Source organism: Cyprinodon tularosa, unplaced genomic scaffold, assembly GCF_016077235.1.
Source record: "Cyprinodon tularosa strain WSP-4 unplaced genomic scaffold, ASM1607723v1 ctg145, whole genome shotgun sequence".
NCBI lineage: Eukaryota > Metazoa > Chordata > Actinopteri > Cyprinodontiformes > Cyprinodontidae > Cyprinodon > Cyprinodon tularosa.
This window is the reverse complement of record NW_024038276.1, coordinates 128,825-143,235: the sequence shown is the minus strand read 5'-3', so window position 1 is coordinate 143,235 and position 14,411 is coordinate 128,825. Positions and strand designations below refer to the sequence as shown.

The following is a 14,411-nucleotide window of genomic DNA, read 5'->3' as shown; positions in this document are numbered from 1 at the left end:
ATTCATCTGCTACAGGAATAAGATGATGCATCAAAACGCAAACTACCAACTATCTAAAATATTGAAAAATAATTTTAGAAATGGCACAAGATTTTGGAAATATTTTTTATGTATATTGCAGCATTGCATAGGCTACAAAGACACTAGGAGAGAATGTTTAAAAATACAGTACTCACCATACAGAATCATTTTGCTGCTATCATTACAAAGTACATGTTGAAAGGTCAAAGTTTACCTCATCTCGGCAACTCAGATATTCTACATTTTTTCCAGCCTCCCAGTAGAAATTACACAGTGGGGCTTCATGTGCAGTTCTATTGTTGGTCTTTGGTATTTAGCATAATTGCGATACCATGTGAAGACAGCATTAAACTGTTAGTCGGTTCCACACGAGCGAAGCCTGATAACTAAAAGATCTGTCTCCCATTCTAGGAACCACTAGTAAACCTGTAGATTAAGAGTGAAGTGCTCTGTTAGGACCATAAGGAACAACCATACTTCTAATATATGATGGAGCTTTATATGTGAGAAGGGAGAGTTTAGATTCTATTCTAGATTTAACATGACACCCATGCAGAGAAGCAGAGATAGGAAATATATGATTTTTCAATTTTCATCAGAACTCTGGCTGCAGCATTTTGGATCACCTGAAGACTTTTCAGTTTACAGTTTCTGGACTTCCTGATGGTAAAGAATTACAACAGTCCTGCTATCAGTCTTGAAGTACCAAATGCATGCATTCTATTCAAATTTTTCCAATATTCCAGAGAAATAAGGAAATTCTAGAAACCTCTTTGACATAGGATTTAAAAGACAGGTCCTTGTCAAAAATGGCAAAAAAAATTTTTTTCCTTTATCTCATATAAATGTAATCAAATCCAGATGAGGGGTCTGAAGACAATAGCTTCTGTTTCCTGACACCAATCTGTCAGATACGGACGACCCAAATTATCTGGGGCACAAAAAGAACCTCTGATTTCTTTCTTATTTAACTGTAGAAAATAATTATTCAACCAGTAATTGATAATTTGACCAGTAATTGATTATGTGAACCATTTTATAACGCAGATTTTGAAATTAGATAGGGTTTCAAAGTAACTATAAAGGGAATATCGTCTGCAGAGCAGTTAACTATACGGACAATATAAGTAGGTAGTTAAAGCAAAAATAAAATTATGCAGAACAAAGCTGTATTGGAGATGCACTATATAGGCTCAGTATCTAGGCAGCAATTTAAAGTTGTAATGATAAAACAGCTTTTAACTGAATGTTGGCAATATCTATACAAGAGGATCAGGAAGTCCTTGAAATATATTTTAAAGAAAGTAGTTTGGCCTTAACTGAACAGTGGTCTGTAGAGACAAAATATTAATATCTGGAGGGTTTATTTCCAAAATCCCAGTATTTCCCCAAAACAGCCTCCTAAAGTCAAATCTCCAGAGTACAGTCTTAGAATGAATGTTTTCCCTGGTTTTAAATTGAAAAAAAAAAACATACACACTCATCTGTTAGGTGAGTAAGCCAGCAAAATATTAACATCATAATCGGCATTGAGAAAAATGTAAAATAGAGAAAGCTTTTCAGCAAATACAAAAGTTCATTTAATTCAGTTTATTTATATAGCGCCGATTCACAACACATGTCATCTCAAGGCACTTTACTGAGACAATTTGAGCAGATCATTCAGTCAGATTGGTTTAAAGTTTTCTATCTAAGGAAAACCCGCAGATTGCCTCGACTCATTGACTCGAAAGTAACCCCTCACATCAAGCATGCTTGTAGCGACAGTGGAGAGGAAAACTCCCTTTTAACAGGAAGAAACATCCAGCAGAACCAGGCACAATGTGAGCAGCCAACTGCTGAGACCGACTCGGGTTCATGGAGACAGAAGCAGACATAGAAAAAGAAGCAGAGATAAAAAAAAAGGTTACTGTCAACCAGCTCCACAGACGGCCTCGTCCCGTAAAGACACAGCCGGGCAGATGAGCTCAGAGCCAGCTCCCATGTCAGAGGATGAAAGAAAGCACATTAAGTTAGTCACAGTAAGAGAAACAGGACTACACTGAATATATATACATATATAAACAAAGGTGTTGATGGCAGCAGCCCGACTGATATTTCTTTCCAAGATGAAGACACATTGTCACAGACCAGATGAACCTATTATGATAAGAAAAAACAGAAAGAGCATTATGATTGGAACTTGACAAATACTGAGATGGATGGATGGATGGATGGATGGATGGATGGATGGATGGATGGATGGATGGATGGATGGATGGATGGATGGATGGATGGATGGATGGATGGATGGATGGATGATGGATGGATGATGGATGGATGGATGGATGGATGGATGGATGGATGGATGGATGGATGGATGATGGATGGATGGATGGATGGATGATGGATGATGGATGATGGATGGATGGATGGATGGATGGATGGATGATGGATGGATGGATGGATGGATGGATGGATGGATGGATGGACGATGGATGGATGGATGGATGGATGGATGATGGATGGATGGATGATGGATGGATGGATGGATGATGGATGGATGGATGGATGGATGGATGGATGGACGATGGATGGATGGATGGATGGACGATGGATGGATGGATGGATGATGGATGGATGGATGGATGATGGATGGATGGATGGATGATGGATGGATGGATGGATGATGGATGATGGATGGATGGATGGATGGATGGATGGATGATGGATGGATGGATGGATGGATGGATGATGGATGGATGGATGGATGGATGGATGGATGATGGATGGATGGATGATGGATGGATGGATGGATGGATGGATGGATGGATGGATGGATGGATGATGGATGATGGATGGATGGATGGATGGATGGATGGATGGATGGATGGATGGATGGATGATGGATGATGGATGGATGGATGGATGGATGGATGGATGGATGGATGGATGGATGATGGATGGATGGATGGATGGATGATGGATGGATGGATGGATGGCAAAGGAATACGGTAAAACACTGAAAATACAAATATTTTGTACATACTTATCCTTAGGAATGGGTTTTTGACATTCCATATCTTTTGGGAAAATACATCTCAAATGTAACATCTAGAATTTTTAAAAGTAGAAATAACTAAAAAATGTTCTTTAATTTTCTATTATGAGCAGAGAGAGCTGTCTCCCAGCACAGCAGCCTGTAGCCACAGTGACACAGCGCCATCTGGTGGCCGTGACGCTGTTTGCAGCCAGGGGGCGGGGTTGAACACGTGGCTCCGCCCCTTCTGTTGTGTTTCACTTTGAGGAAGTAGAGCTGAGATGGTCCGAGAGGAGCTGACGGTCCGTCTCAACGACAAGGAGTACAAGAATTGGCTGAAAGCTGGACGCTGCCTGCTCATCCTGAAGGATGGTCTGCTTCACTTCACCGACCACCAGATGAGAGCTTTCCACGGAGATCTGCTCAACCAGTACACTCTGCTGCGGAGACCCTGCGAGACCTCCTCCTGTAAACCCAGAGGGAATAAGGTGGGAATCAGACAACTGTGTCTGTAAACATACTTCAGCCTTTTACAGTCTTTTGGTTAATTTTGTGTTTTTGTTCTGGTAGCTCTTCCCAGCATGCAGGGTGTGTTCAGAGTGGCAGAAAGTGATCCTGAGACACCACAGACAGCCTGATGTCACCATCCACTGGGCAAACTGCTCCCCTCCTCACTGGAGGTCAGACCACTGGGAGCTGGCCAAGGTAGACCACAGCTGTCCCACACAGGGGCAGCCTTAAAGCTCAGCCAAGCAGCTGGACTTTGGTCTCACATTTCATAGTACATACAATGGATTCAAAGCTCCAGTTGTGGCAGGGACACGCATGTTTTTTCTAGTTTCATTTTCTGCACACAAAAAAAACAACAACAAAAAACATCTGATTGAAAAGATTTGGATTTTCACTGTAGCAGACAGATATTAGGTAACTTCTTCTCTGCACAGTGACATCATTCCGTAAAAGTTTAAAAAACAATCCACTGGACTTGGTTTCCAAAGTTTGAAGACGTTTCTCTTTCCCTACAGGAAGCTCTCTCAATTCAAATGTCTCGATTTGCAGAGAGTTTAAGTCTTTATAATTGAAAAAGCCTCAAACTCACTGCGGATCCAGACATTTGAATTGAGAAAGCTTCCTGGAGGGGAAGCGAAACGTCTTCAAACTTTGAAAACCAAGTCCAGTGGATTGTTTTTTAAACTTTTACCGAATGACTATGACCTGGATGACTGGGAATCTCCATCAGCAGTGACATCATAGATTCAGGAGAAACTAGAGTAGGATTGCTGTACCCATCAGCTCTAAATTAAAGCATGCAGCCACCGTTTGCAAACTTGTCCCACTGCTGGGAAACCTATTGCAAAGAACTGTTTCCCAAATTATTAACTCTAAGGTGACAGGTTTGGGTGAAGTGAACAGGTCTGTGTGACAGGATTGCACTGACCACCTGTGCAGAGCTTGCTCCACTGTAGCAGGAGGGGTAGCAAAACAAGCATGCAGGAACAGCATTAAGAACAGAGAGATTCTGCAGAATGTAAAAGGATGGACTGCAGCAGATTAGTGTTGGAACACAGACTTCTTTGCAACAATCAAGTCAGAATCCTGTTGTTTTATGTTCAAGCATGACGCACCCCTCTGCTGACATTCATTACTGTTTATTCAGCTAAGAAGGTTGTCTCTGATCCTAAATGTGGCAGCCATCTCTTAAAAATTCAGATTTTATTTTATAAATTTTAACAAAAAAAAATAAACATCTTAAAACTTTTCATATCATTTTTTTAAAACAATTGATTAAGAAATCTTAATTTGCATCACAGTGAATAAACTTTTCTTATAGATGCTGATTAGCAATATAGACATTCCCACTGCTATTTTCACCATTTATCTCTGGTTATGAGGTTAAAAGGACTCCCTGCAATCACCTTAATCATTGGTTAACTCTACAGATTACCTGTCAGAGTGCAGCCTAGACTCTAGAAGCAACATGCAGGTAAAATTGAAAGGGATACTAGTTCTTTGGCATCTGGCTTCTCAGATTTAGTTGGTCTGTCACCTAAAGGCACAACAAGGCAGCGGTTTCCCAATGGTTAACCAAGCAAACATAGCCCTCACATAGAAAAGGGTCAGTAGAAGTTTGCTTTTCCGTGAAGATTAGCTAGGTGGCAGTAATGCCTTTATCTGACAACCAGGATTTGTTTCTAATGTATGCAGTGACATAGATAAATGTCTACATTAGGCACTTTATTGAATCTGAAAATAGGAAACCTTTTAAAGAAAACTTTTAAAACCATTTTATAATGTTGTGTATGGAAGAGGATTAGGGCCACTGAAAAAAAAAAAAAGTTAACTGATTTTTAAATTTTACTTCAGTTTACCATGGAAAAAAAGTCACAATTCTGACTTTTTTCTCAGAATTCTGACTTTTTTCTCAGAATTCCGCCTTTTTTTCTCAGAATTCCGACTTTTTTCTCAGAATTCCGACTTTTTTCTCAGAATTTCGACTTTTTTTCTCAGAATTCTGACTGTAATCTCAGAATTCTGACTTTTTTCTCACAATTCTGACTTTAATCTCAGAATTTTGGATCTTAATGTAGATGGGCACCATGAAGGAAGAGATGTGTGAGCACTGAGCTTCACTGACAAAGATGTGAGTTGTTTGAGGTGGCCAATGACACATTGCTGGAAAATGACGGAATTAGGCAACTTTTTACGTCCCCGAGGGGTCCCCTCATTAATGGAGGAGCAGAAGGTCATTAAAACAAGAGAGCTAGTCTCTAAAACAGACATGGCTACGGCTTGATGCTAACATGTTTGTTAGCTGTCAGAATTCTGAGATTAATCTCAGAATTCTGACTTTAATCTCAGAATTCTGACTTTAATCTCAGAATGCATGCAGTGACATAGATAGATGTCTACATTGGGCACTTTATTGAATCTGAAAATATGAAACCTTTTAAAGAAAACTTTTAAAACCATTTTATAATGTTGTGTATGGAAGAGGATTAGGGCCACTGACAAAAAAAGTTAACTGATTTTTAAATTTTATTTCAGTTTAACGTGGGAAAAAAGTCACAATTCTGACTTTTTTTCTTAGAATTCTGACTTTAATCTCAGAATTCTGACTTCACCTGAGGGGTTAAAATCTCCAGCTTTAACGGTATCCAGTTTTATAACGGCGTTATGAAAGCAGTCAAAACCAAACCAGTAGCAGAATTAAATCACTTCATGCACTCAGGCCACAGTCTGGTGCAGCTCCAGCAAGTGAAAGATAAAACGTCTCAGCGAAAGGAAATGAAAGCACAACTAATCAAAAGCAGGTATAAGATGTTTGACCTCAATAAGCACATAGTCTGATAGCATCAGGATTTTTTTTTTTGAAGGTCTTGGTATGTTGCACAACAAAGGAATCAACAGATTCTGCAAAAATAGACATCATTATCAAAAACCTTTTTTTTTTTTTTTTGTCTGACACCTTGGCGGCGGTGTGAAAGGAGTCTGCTTAAATGACTGATCTGTGATTTAAAGCTGCTGATTAGCTACGATTTCAGTTAAATAATAGTTCAAAAGGAAGCCAGTAAAAAGATTCATATCCTGAACGTTCCAGTTGCAAACGGATAAATTGGCAAATGGTTATCTTTCTTATCTGTAGAGGAGATGGTAAACCGACCATGTTGGTAAAAAAATAAACAGTTTACTAGAACAATTTATACAGCTGCTCACAAGGGTCCTATATGAGGCCTTTTCAGTCCTTTACAGGCAAATATTTGGTTAAATATTTAATTTGACGCTTTGAAGAAATCATTTGTTAAGAAATATAAGTTGTTTTTGTCCAATGAAGAAAAAAGACACTTGCTTTCACTCCCTTTGTGGCTACCCTCCAGTTCACGGTGCGCCAATATCACGCCACCTCTGGTTTATAAGGCTAAAAAAGAACCTGAGGCCTTTTACATTTCACACTTTCACCTTTTCTCCTTTTTCCTTTCCTGTTCTACTTTCCCATTGCAGTGTCCATATAATCTATAATGAACCTGCATGAATTATAATAAATCTATTAATAAGCATAAATCAAGCGGAACATTATGGCGAAAGCCGCACTGCTCCACTCGTGAAAGCGAAATCTGTTGGGCTCTTTTTGGCATCAAGACTATTATTCTTATTGCCAGAAAGGACACTGAGAATAAGAAAAAAAATGAAAAGTACATTTTCATGACTAACAACAATAACAGTTTGATGTCACTTGGTAGATTAGGTGATTAAAAAAAAGCCACTTTGAGCAGAATTAATCACGCTGTGCCTCGCTTTATAGCTCACTGACGTTTGTTTACAGAGCAGGAGCAGTGATGTTAAGTTATCTGCTTTCTGAAGGGGCCGGGTTTCACACTTTGCTGCGTAGGAAGATGAAGGCTGCCTGTTTATTCCAGGACTAAAGATGGACTGCCTCAGAGATCAAAGATGAATCAAGTGAAATAACAACTTAATCTTGATCCTTCCATTGCTGAAGGAATAATATATAACATGGTTTAAAGTAGATTTTGTGATATAGCACCTTTAAATATGGCTGCAATGTGTGCATTATGTTATTTTCCGTTGCTGTTCTGTGTTTTTAAAAGGCCTACATGCCACGAGGTCAGGCTAAAGTGAAGGGGGTGGACCAGTGTGACGCATCTGCTCTCCTCAACCTGATCAACTACTGTACATGTTTCTGCTTTGTGGATCCAAAGCTGGTGAGACAGGTGAGCTTTAGTAAACAAAACAATGTTATGCAGCTCTTTTCTTGCAGTATTGGGTTTTGAACACCAGGATTAAAGCCATGCATTGTAGTGTTTCTCTGTAATGAAGCTGGAGCAGTTAACGTCGTCTGTGCACACACTTTTTTTCAATGCACACATGGTGTGACAGAGACAGCTCTAGAAAGTCCCCAAAGCAGCTGCTCTCATATGAATATGTTTTAAATTCATCAGCCTCTCTGCTAAGGGCAGACATCTGCTCAGGAAGGAAGAATCTTCACTCTGGTGAAACCCTGCAGCAGCTCCAAGCCGACCATTCTACTCAATTAGCATCATAGAGTAGCAGCCATTCAAATGGCCCTTCCCAGTCAAACACCAGCCGAATGGTGCTTCTGTCTCCTTGAACCCCAGTCGGCCTCGGCAGATGGTTGCTCACACTGAGCCTGGTTCTGCTGGAGGTTTCTGCCTGTTAAAAGGGAGTTTTTCCTCTCCACTGTCACTACAAGCGTTCTTAGTGTGAGGGATTGCATCCGAGTCAATGAGTCGATGCAATCCACTGGTTTTCCTTAGATAGAAACTTGACTTTATAATCTGGTGAACTGTAAAGTGCCTTGAGATGACTTGTGTTGTGAATTGGTTCTATACAAATAAACTGAATTGAATGGCAGCCTACTTCCCTGCAACTCAAAGCAAAATCCCCTCCAAATCTAGCCACTGGAGTGACCCCCTCCTTCTCTTAGGCGTCGTTTCATTGAATTACAGTACCTCTTGGTACTCCCAGTTTTAATTGCATCTGAGAGCAACACGCAACAACACCACATTCGAGCGGCCGCAGTGAGGATCGGGGTCTTCTCACACCCCTGTTCTCCGGCTGCCGCCTGGAGTCTGGGGCCTGGAGGAAGAGCGGGCCACCTGGTCCGTGGTTTTGGCTGGGGCTGGCTGCGGGGCCTAGGTGGCCTGCTGGTGGCGGGGCTGTCACCTCTGCTCTCCCCAAAGAAGGTTGGATGGAGGGGCATGAAGTGCCTGGTTGAAGGTTTTTTTTTTTTTTTTTTCTCTTTCTTTTCGGGGGGGGGGGGGCGGTTCTGGTTGGGTGGCCGGCGCGGGATGGGTGGGCCCCGGTCCCGGGGGGGGCTCTTGCTGGGGGTGGTCCGGTCCGTGTGCGGGGTGGGGGGCCGGGCTTGAAGCAGGAAAGAGATGGGTTGGTGTGGCGGTGTCGCCGCTCCCCTCCCCTCACATCCGGATTTTAGGTTCACTTATGGGGTCATCCGATAGTCCCAGGACCGACCACCGGTGTCACCGGGTTTATGGTCCTGGTATTATTGGATGTGAGTGTTATGTGTGAATGTGTGTCCGCGTTGTTATTTTCTTTATTTATTATTATTATTATTTTATTCAATTTTTTTTTTTTTTTTTTTTTTTTTTTTCCTGTGGTACGAGTGGGGGCACTAGGGAGGGAAGCATGATTGAGATGATGTGTTTTCTTTTTTCTTTCCCAGGTTGGGGTCTCAACTGCACCCTCTCCCAAATACATCTCAAGTCTCCGCTAAGTGCGGAGCCCATTCCCCCCGTCCTGCTCTCCCTCCGCTGGCTGGCGTCGGGGCTCACCGGTGCACTGGTGGAGCTGGGGGTGGATGCCCGGGGGACTGCTGGCTCATTCCTGGCGGCCTCTCCGCTGGCCCCGGCCGGCCGGGGCTTTGCTGGGGCTCCTGTCTGGGGATCGGGTGCCCTTGGGGCCTCGGATCCCTGGGGCCTGGGACTGGATCCGCTTCGGGGTGGGGCTGGGTGTTGTTCGGGGATTTTCGGGGTCGGTGCCGGTGCCTTCGCTACGATGCCGGTTCCTGGGCGGTGTTTCTTTCCTATGCCGGTTCTGTGGTATCGGTTCGGGGGGGGGGGGGGGAGCTGCACGGCATGGTGGGGTGCGGGTCTTGGGTCCTGTTTTGGGCTCCGGTTTTTTCCGCTCGCACTTCTCCTCTTGCCTATTTATTTTAATTGTAATTATTAATTAATTAATTTATTTACCTATTTATTTATGTTTTTTTTTTTTTTTCCTCGGTGGGGGGGAGCGGTTGCGGGCGGGTCGGTGTCTGGTGTCCGCTGTCGCATTGTGGGGGCCCTTTTTTTTTTTTTTTTTTTTTTTTTTCTTTGGGGGGTTTGGCATGTCTGTTTTCTCGGGGGGCGGGCGGGCCTGCTGGGTGGGGGTCCTGCTGGCGGCGCGCCGCTGGTGTGTGGGGGTCCGGGCGCCTCCGGCGGGGGTATTGTTGGGGGGCCGGTCTGAGCGGGCTGGCTGCGCTGGCTGGGTATTCGGGTGGGTTTTCCCTCCTGGAGGCATGGCGGGGCTGCTCTGTTCACGCTGATCGCGGCGGGTGGGGCTGCGGGGCGGGTGGGGGCCTGGAGTGGCTATGGCTGGCGCGTGGTGGGGGGCCGGGGCGGCGGAGCTACTCTGGCCGCGTGTCAGGGCCTGGTGCGGGCGGCGGGAGGGGGCGGTGGACGTGGCTGGGCTGCTTTGGCTTCGTCCGGTGGGGGGGGCGGCGCGGTTCACTCCGCTCTGGCTTTGTGCTGCCCCTCGGGCTGCTGGGGGGGGTGGTTGCGCCGGCTGCGGTCTGCTCTTCTTGCGGTTTTGCGCCGGGCGGCTTTTCTGCTCTCGGGCTGATTCTGTGCGCGGTGTGTTTCGTTGCGCGCTGTTGGCATCGGTCTTGGTGGGGTGGGGCTGCGCTTTTGGCCGGGGGGGCATTTTGGGGGGGTCCCGCGGCGCTCGCGGCCGGTTCGCGGCGGATGCGCATGGGCCCCGGCCGGGGGCGGGGCCGCCTGAGTGTTTTCCTGGGTGGTGCGGTCGCGGTGGGTGTTGCGGCCGGTTGCCGGGGCTTGGTGCTGGGGGGCGGGGCGTGTTTCGGTGCTCTGTGGGGATGGGGCGTTTCGGTCGGCGCCGTGGGGGGGCTGGTGTTCGGTGCCCGGCACTACTTCGGGGTGGCCGGCTGCCGGCGGGGCCCGCGGACTCGTCCCCGCGGCTCCCCGGGGCGCCGGCATGGCGGTGGCTGGGGGGCGTCTTCGTGGCTGTCTCTCCTCCTGCCTTGGTGGGGGTCTGGTTTCCGGGGCTGGCCCCGCCTTGGTGCCTTCGCTTCTGGGGTCCCCTTGGGCGCCTGGGGCTTTGGGTCTCCCGGCGCTGGACTCAGTGCTCTGGGGGGTGTGCCTCTCCGGCTCTCCACAACCACTATTGAGCATTTTTTCTATGGTTAAAACTTTACATGCACAAGTTCACCCTCACAAACAACTACAGGTGCTAGGCTTCAGGTACTTAGAGATTCACTTCCAAACAGAAACCCCACATTCATATCTTCAGGTAATACAGAGTACATGTCAGACTTAATAATATTACTTTAGCGATAGTTTCAAGGTGTTTGCTTTATTGTATATCTCGTACCATGTTTTTTGGTTGTGCTTTCTTTTTTTTTTTTTTCATCTCATTACAGGTGTTGAAGCAGACTGAAAATGTTTTGTCATTGTCTCCTTCCTATCTCCTCTTTCTTTCATCTTTTGTCCTCTTTTTTTTCTTTTTCTTTTTCCTTCTTCTTCTGTTTTTCTGCTCTACTTACATTGCAGTGTCCATATAAACTGTAAAACTCCCTGCATAATTATAATAAAGCAATTTATATACATGAAACAAGTGGAGCAGTATGGCAATTGCGATACCGCTACACTTGTGAAAGTAAAATCTGTTGGGCTCCTTTAGGCATCAAGACAATTATTCTTATTGCCACCTTGCCAGACAGGACACTGTTAAAAAAAAAAAAAAAATTACAGGATCTGACCAGGAGAAGATGCTTCTCTTTAGATCTTAATATCCACAAATCATGACAGAAAGAATATTTTAGTGTAAAGATTGATGTTTAAAAGGCAATTTTAGGGGAACAGCCAAGGGCTCATCAAGGAAACTGGGTAAATTTGGAATGGCTACTACTGTGTATAATATTTTTGCCCCAGTTGAAACCTAATTTTTACAGGCTGTGCTATACCTGCAATAGGTTTACATTCTCTTATCAAGGGCAAAATGTATTAATTCACCACATGTGCAACCCTCACACCCTCCTCCTCTCCTTTCACCAGCATTAAATCACTGTAGTTCAGCCTTACCTAAGGGGGCCCAGATGACATGAAAAAGCAGAACTGAATTGCAACCAAAGATCTCTTGAGTCCCACCTATTTTCTCCTAGGTTTGCTTCGCACTTAGCATATATATATATATATATATAATCCACACAAGGTCAAAGTCATACTGACAGGCTGCACACTTTGAAACTCTGAACACAGGCTTTTAGTGCAGCTAACAAGCTAAGGGCATTATTCAGATAACTTACTGCTGTTTAGAATCAGTTCCTAGGATGAAATGAAATAAAACTGTAGGGCTGTCCTTGAAAATTTTTTTTAATGTTTTGCATAAGGTTCACAAAATGTGAAATGAAAGGATTTAGATCTCAGTTTCTTCACAGGTTAGAATGGCCTAGTCAAAGGCCAGGCTTTGACTCGGGGTAAAGCTGCAGCTTTAAAATCGCTGATAAAAGTGATTCTATCTACTGAGAATAGACTCAGAGGGTGAATTTGAAAGGACTTCACACTTTTCAGATTTTTGTTTGTAAATAGACTTGGGGAAGGGGGGGGGGGGTGTTTTCTTTTCACAAAACACTGATTGATCTCTAACTGATGCTTTGTGATGTGGCCTTAAGGTGATTCAGTGCAGGAACGAGCTGATGCATTCGTGCGAATTTCGGGTGAAGGATGACTGGATGAGGCACTACAGGACGACTCTGAAGCACTTTGTGCAGCAGCTCAGCAGCGTACCTCACATGCAAACCGTTGGGAGACAAATGGAAGACGTGAGCATGTTTCTAAAAACCACCGCTGCGCCTCTCACTCTCCTCTCATCTGTTTTGTCTGATGAGTTTCTCTGCGTGTTTTTTTTTTTTTTTTTTGGTCCAGATGCTGACTGTTGATCTCTCCATATGTGTGTATGGTGTCGACCGACTGGACTCCGCTGGTACAGATCCTGATTCTGTCAGTGAGCAGGAGACCAGCCCTGAGGTAGTCAGCCAATGGGAGGCTGAGCTGCTGCAGGAGGTGTTGCAGGAGTGTCTGCAAGCTGCTAATGAGGAACATGAGGATGCAAAGTCACATGTAGGCAGATCAAACAGCAATTCTTTTTCTTTCTTTTTCACATGTCTCACATCCCTTAACTCTCTGTTTCTTCTGTAGGACACGGAGCAGCTGAAGAAGCTGCGGGGCTTCCTCCAGGCTAACAAAGATCTAGGTGAAAGGTTTTCCACAGAGCTCCAAGTTATCGACTCTCTGGAGGTTAAAGGAGAAGAAAAAGATTAAAAGAACACAAAAAGGGATAAATCCCTCTGCATTGGCTTGTTTGCATGGCTTGAAACAGGCCAGCACTCAGAATTCAAGTTGATGGATCATATATTTATTCTTTTGAATGTTTACACTTGTTAAAAGAATATTGTGGCGCGGTGCTGCAGAGAACCAAAGGTGTGACTATTACTGTCTGTGTATTGTGCAAATTTCTGCCAAAATATCCAAACATCGGTTTACACAGCAAAATAAATCGACTCAGAAACATTTTTGTTTTGTTTTTTCTTAGAAAAACCATAATGTGGCTTTACTTGGAGAGATTTTAATATGAGATTTCCCAAAACGTTAGAATATATTCACAGTTTTCTGTGTTTTTATATTTATGTGAGCTCCACCTTCAGCTTTGTTTCCCTCTGGAGGCAGATTTTCAAGCTACCCTTTTGTTAATTTATCTCTAATCTATGTCAGTACTTTAAAAGTGATTACTCCTACAGAATATTTGTTTTTTTTTCTTATATTTTGCCCCAAAACTTCCCGTTGAAATCTTAATAGTACACCATCTGGATGTGTTATCTAAACTAGGCTAACAAAGAAGGCTAATACTTGCCACAAAGTCATACACTAAAATATATCTTGCAAATTTGCAGCTTTTTGACAGATTTCTTCAGTTCCCTGCTGAATTTAAAGAGTTAAATCTCATCAGTCTGTATCCTGATTCATTCTTCAAATGTACTGTGAAGGCAGAAGAACAGATCAGGGATGACGTGGGGGAAAAAAATGCTTCTGAAAGTGCATTAATAATCTCCACTACACGCACATTTATTCAGCGCGAAGCACTGCATTGTTCTTACCTTGCAAAGTTTAGGCTGTCAGACATGTTTACGGAAGTGGACCCTGCTTGCGACCACGGTGGTCTGGCATCTGCAACTTATGCACACATCATGCGGTTTTGGTCCTTAGCTCTGACTCGTTCATCTATCCCTCCAAAGAGGAAGAAGGCTTCACTGCCTTTTTTCACTCATTTATGTCTAATTTTGTCAAAATGAAAACGAAATGGAAGGTAACGTGGGACTTTTCTATGACTGTGTAGAAAAACTGGACTTCCCTGATGTTCCTAATTGACATATGGTACACTGTTTTATTATATTTTGAAAATAAAAAAATAATAAAAGTGTTTGGAAAAGAAACTAGTGCCAGAGAATTTATTTTTAGTTGTGGTAAGACTTAAGACATTTTTTTTCTGTGAGTTTGAGTTTCCTCATATCCGAACAGGGTTATAGTTATATATTCATGTTTTAATA

General features: G+C 43.7%; 1 protein-coding gene across 1 annotated transcript; it reads left to right on the top strand.

Moving 5' to 3' along the window:
- The first annotated feature begins 3,295 nt into the window (after positions 1–3,295).
- LOC119779270 (uncharacterized protein CXorf38 homolog) lies at positions 3,296–14,297 on the top strand. Its single transcript, XM_038278840.1, has 6 exons — positions 3,296–3,528; positions 3,611–3,745; positions 7,645–7,767; positions 12,480–12,629; positions 12,733–12,927; positions 13,006–14,297. The coding sequence occupies exons 1-6, from the start codon at positions 3,322–3,324 to the stop codon at positions 13,126–13,128; spliced, it is 933 nt and encodes a 310-aa protein (XP_038134768.1). The 5' UTR covers positions 3,296–3,321; the 3' UTR covers positions 13,129–14,297.
- Positions 14,298–14,411: the final 114 nt, after the last annotated feature.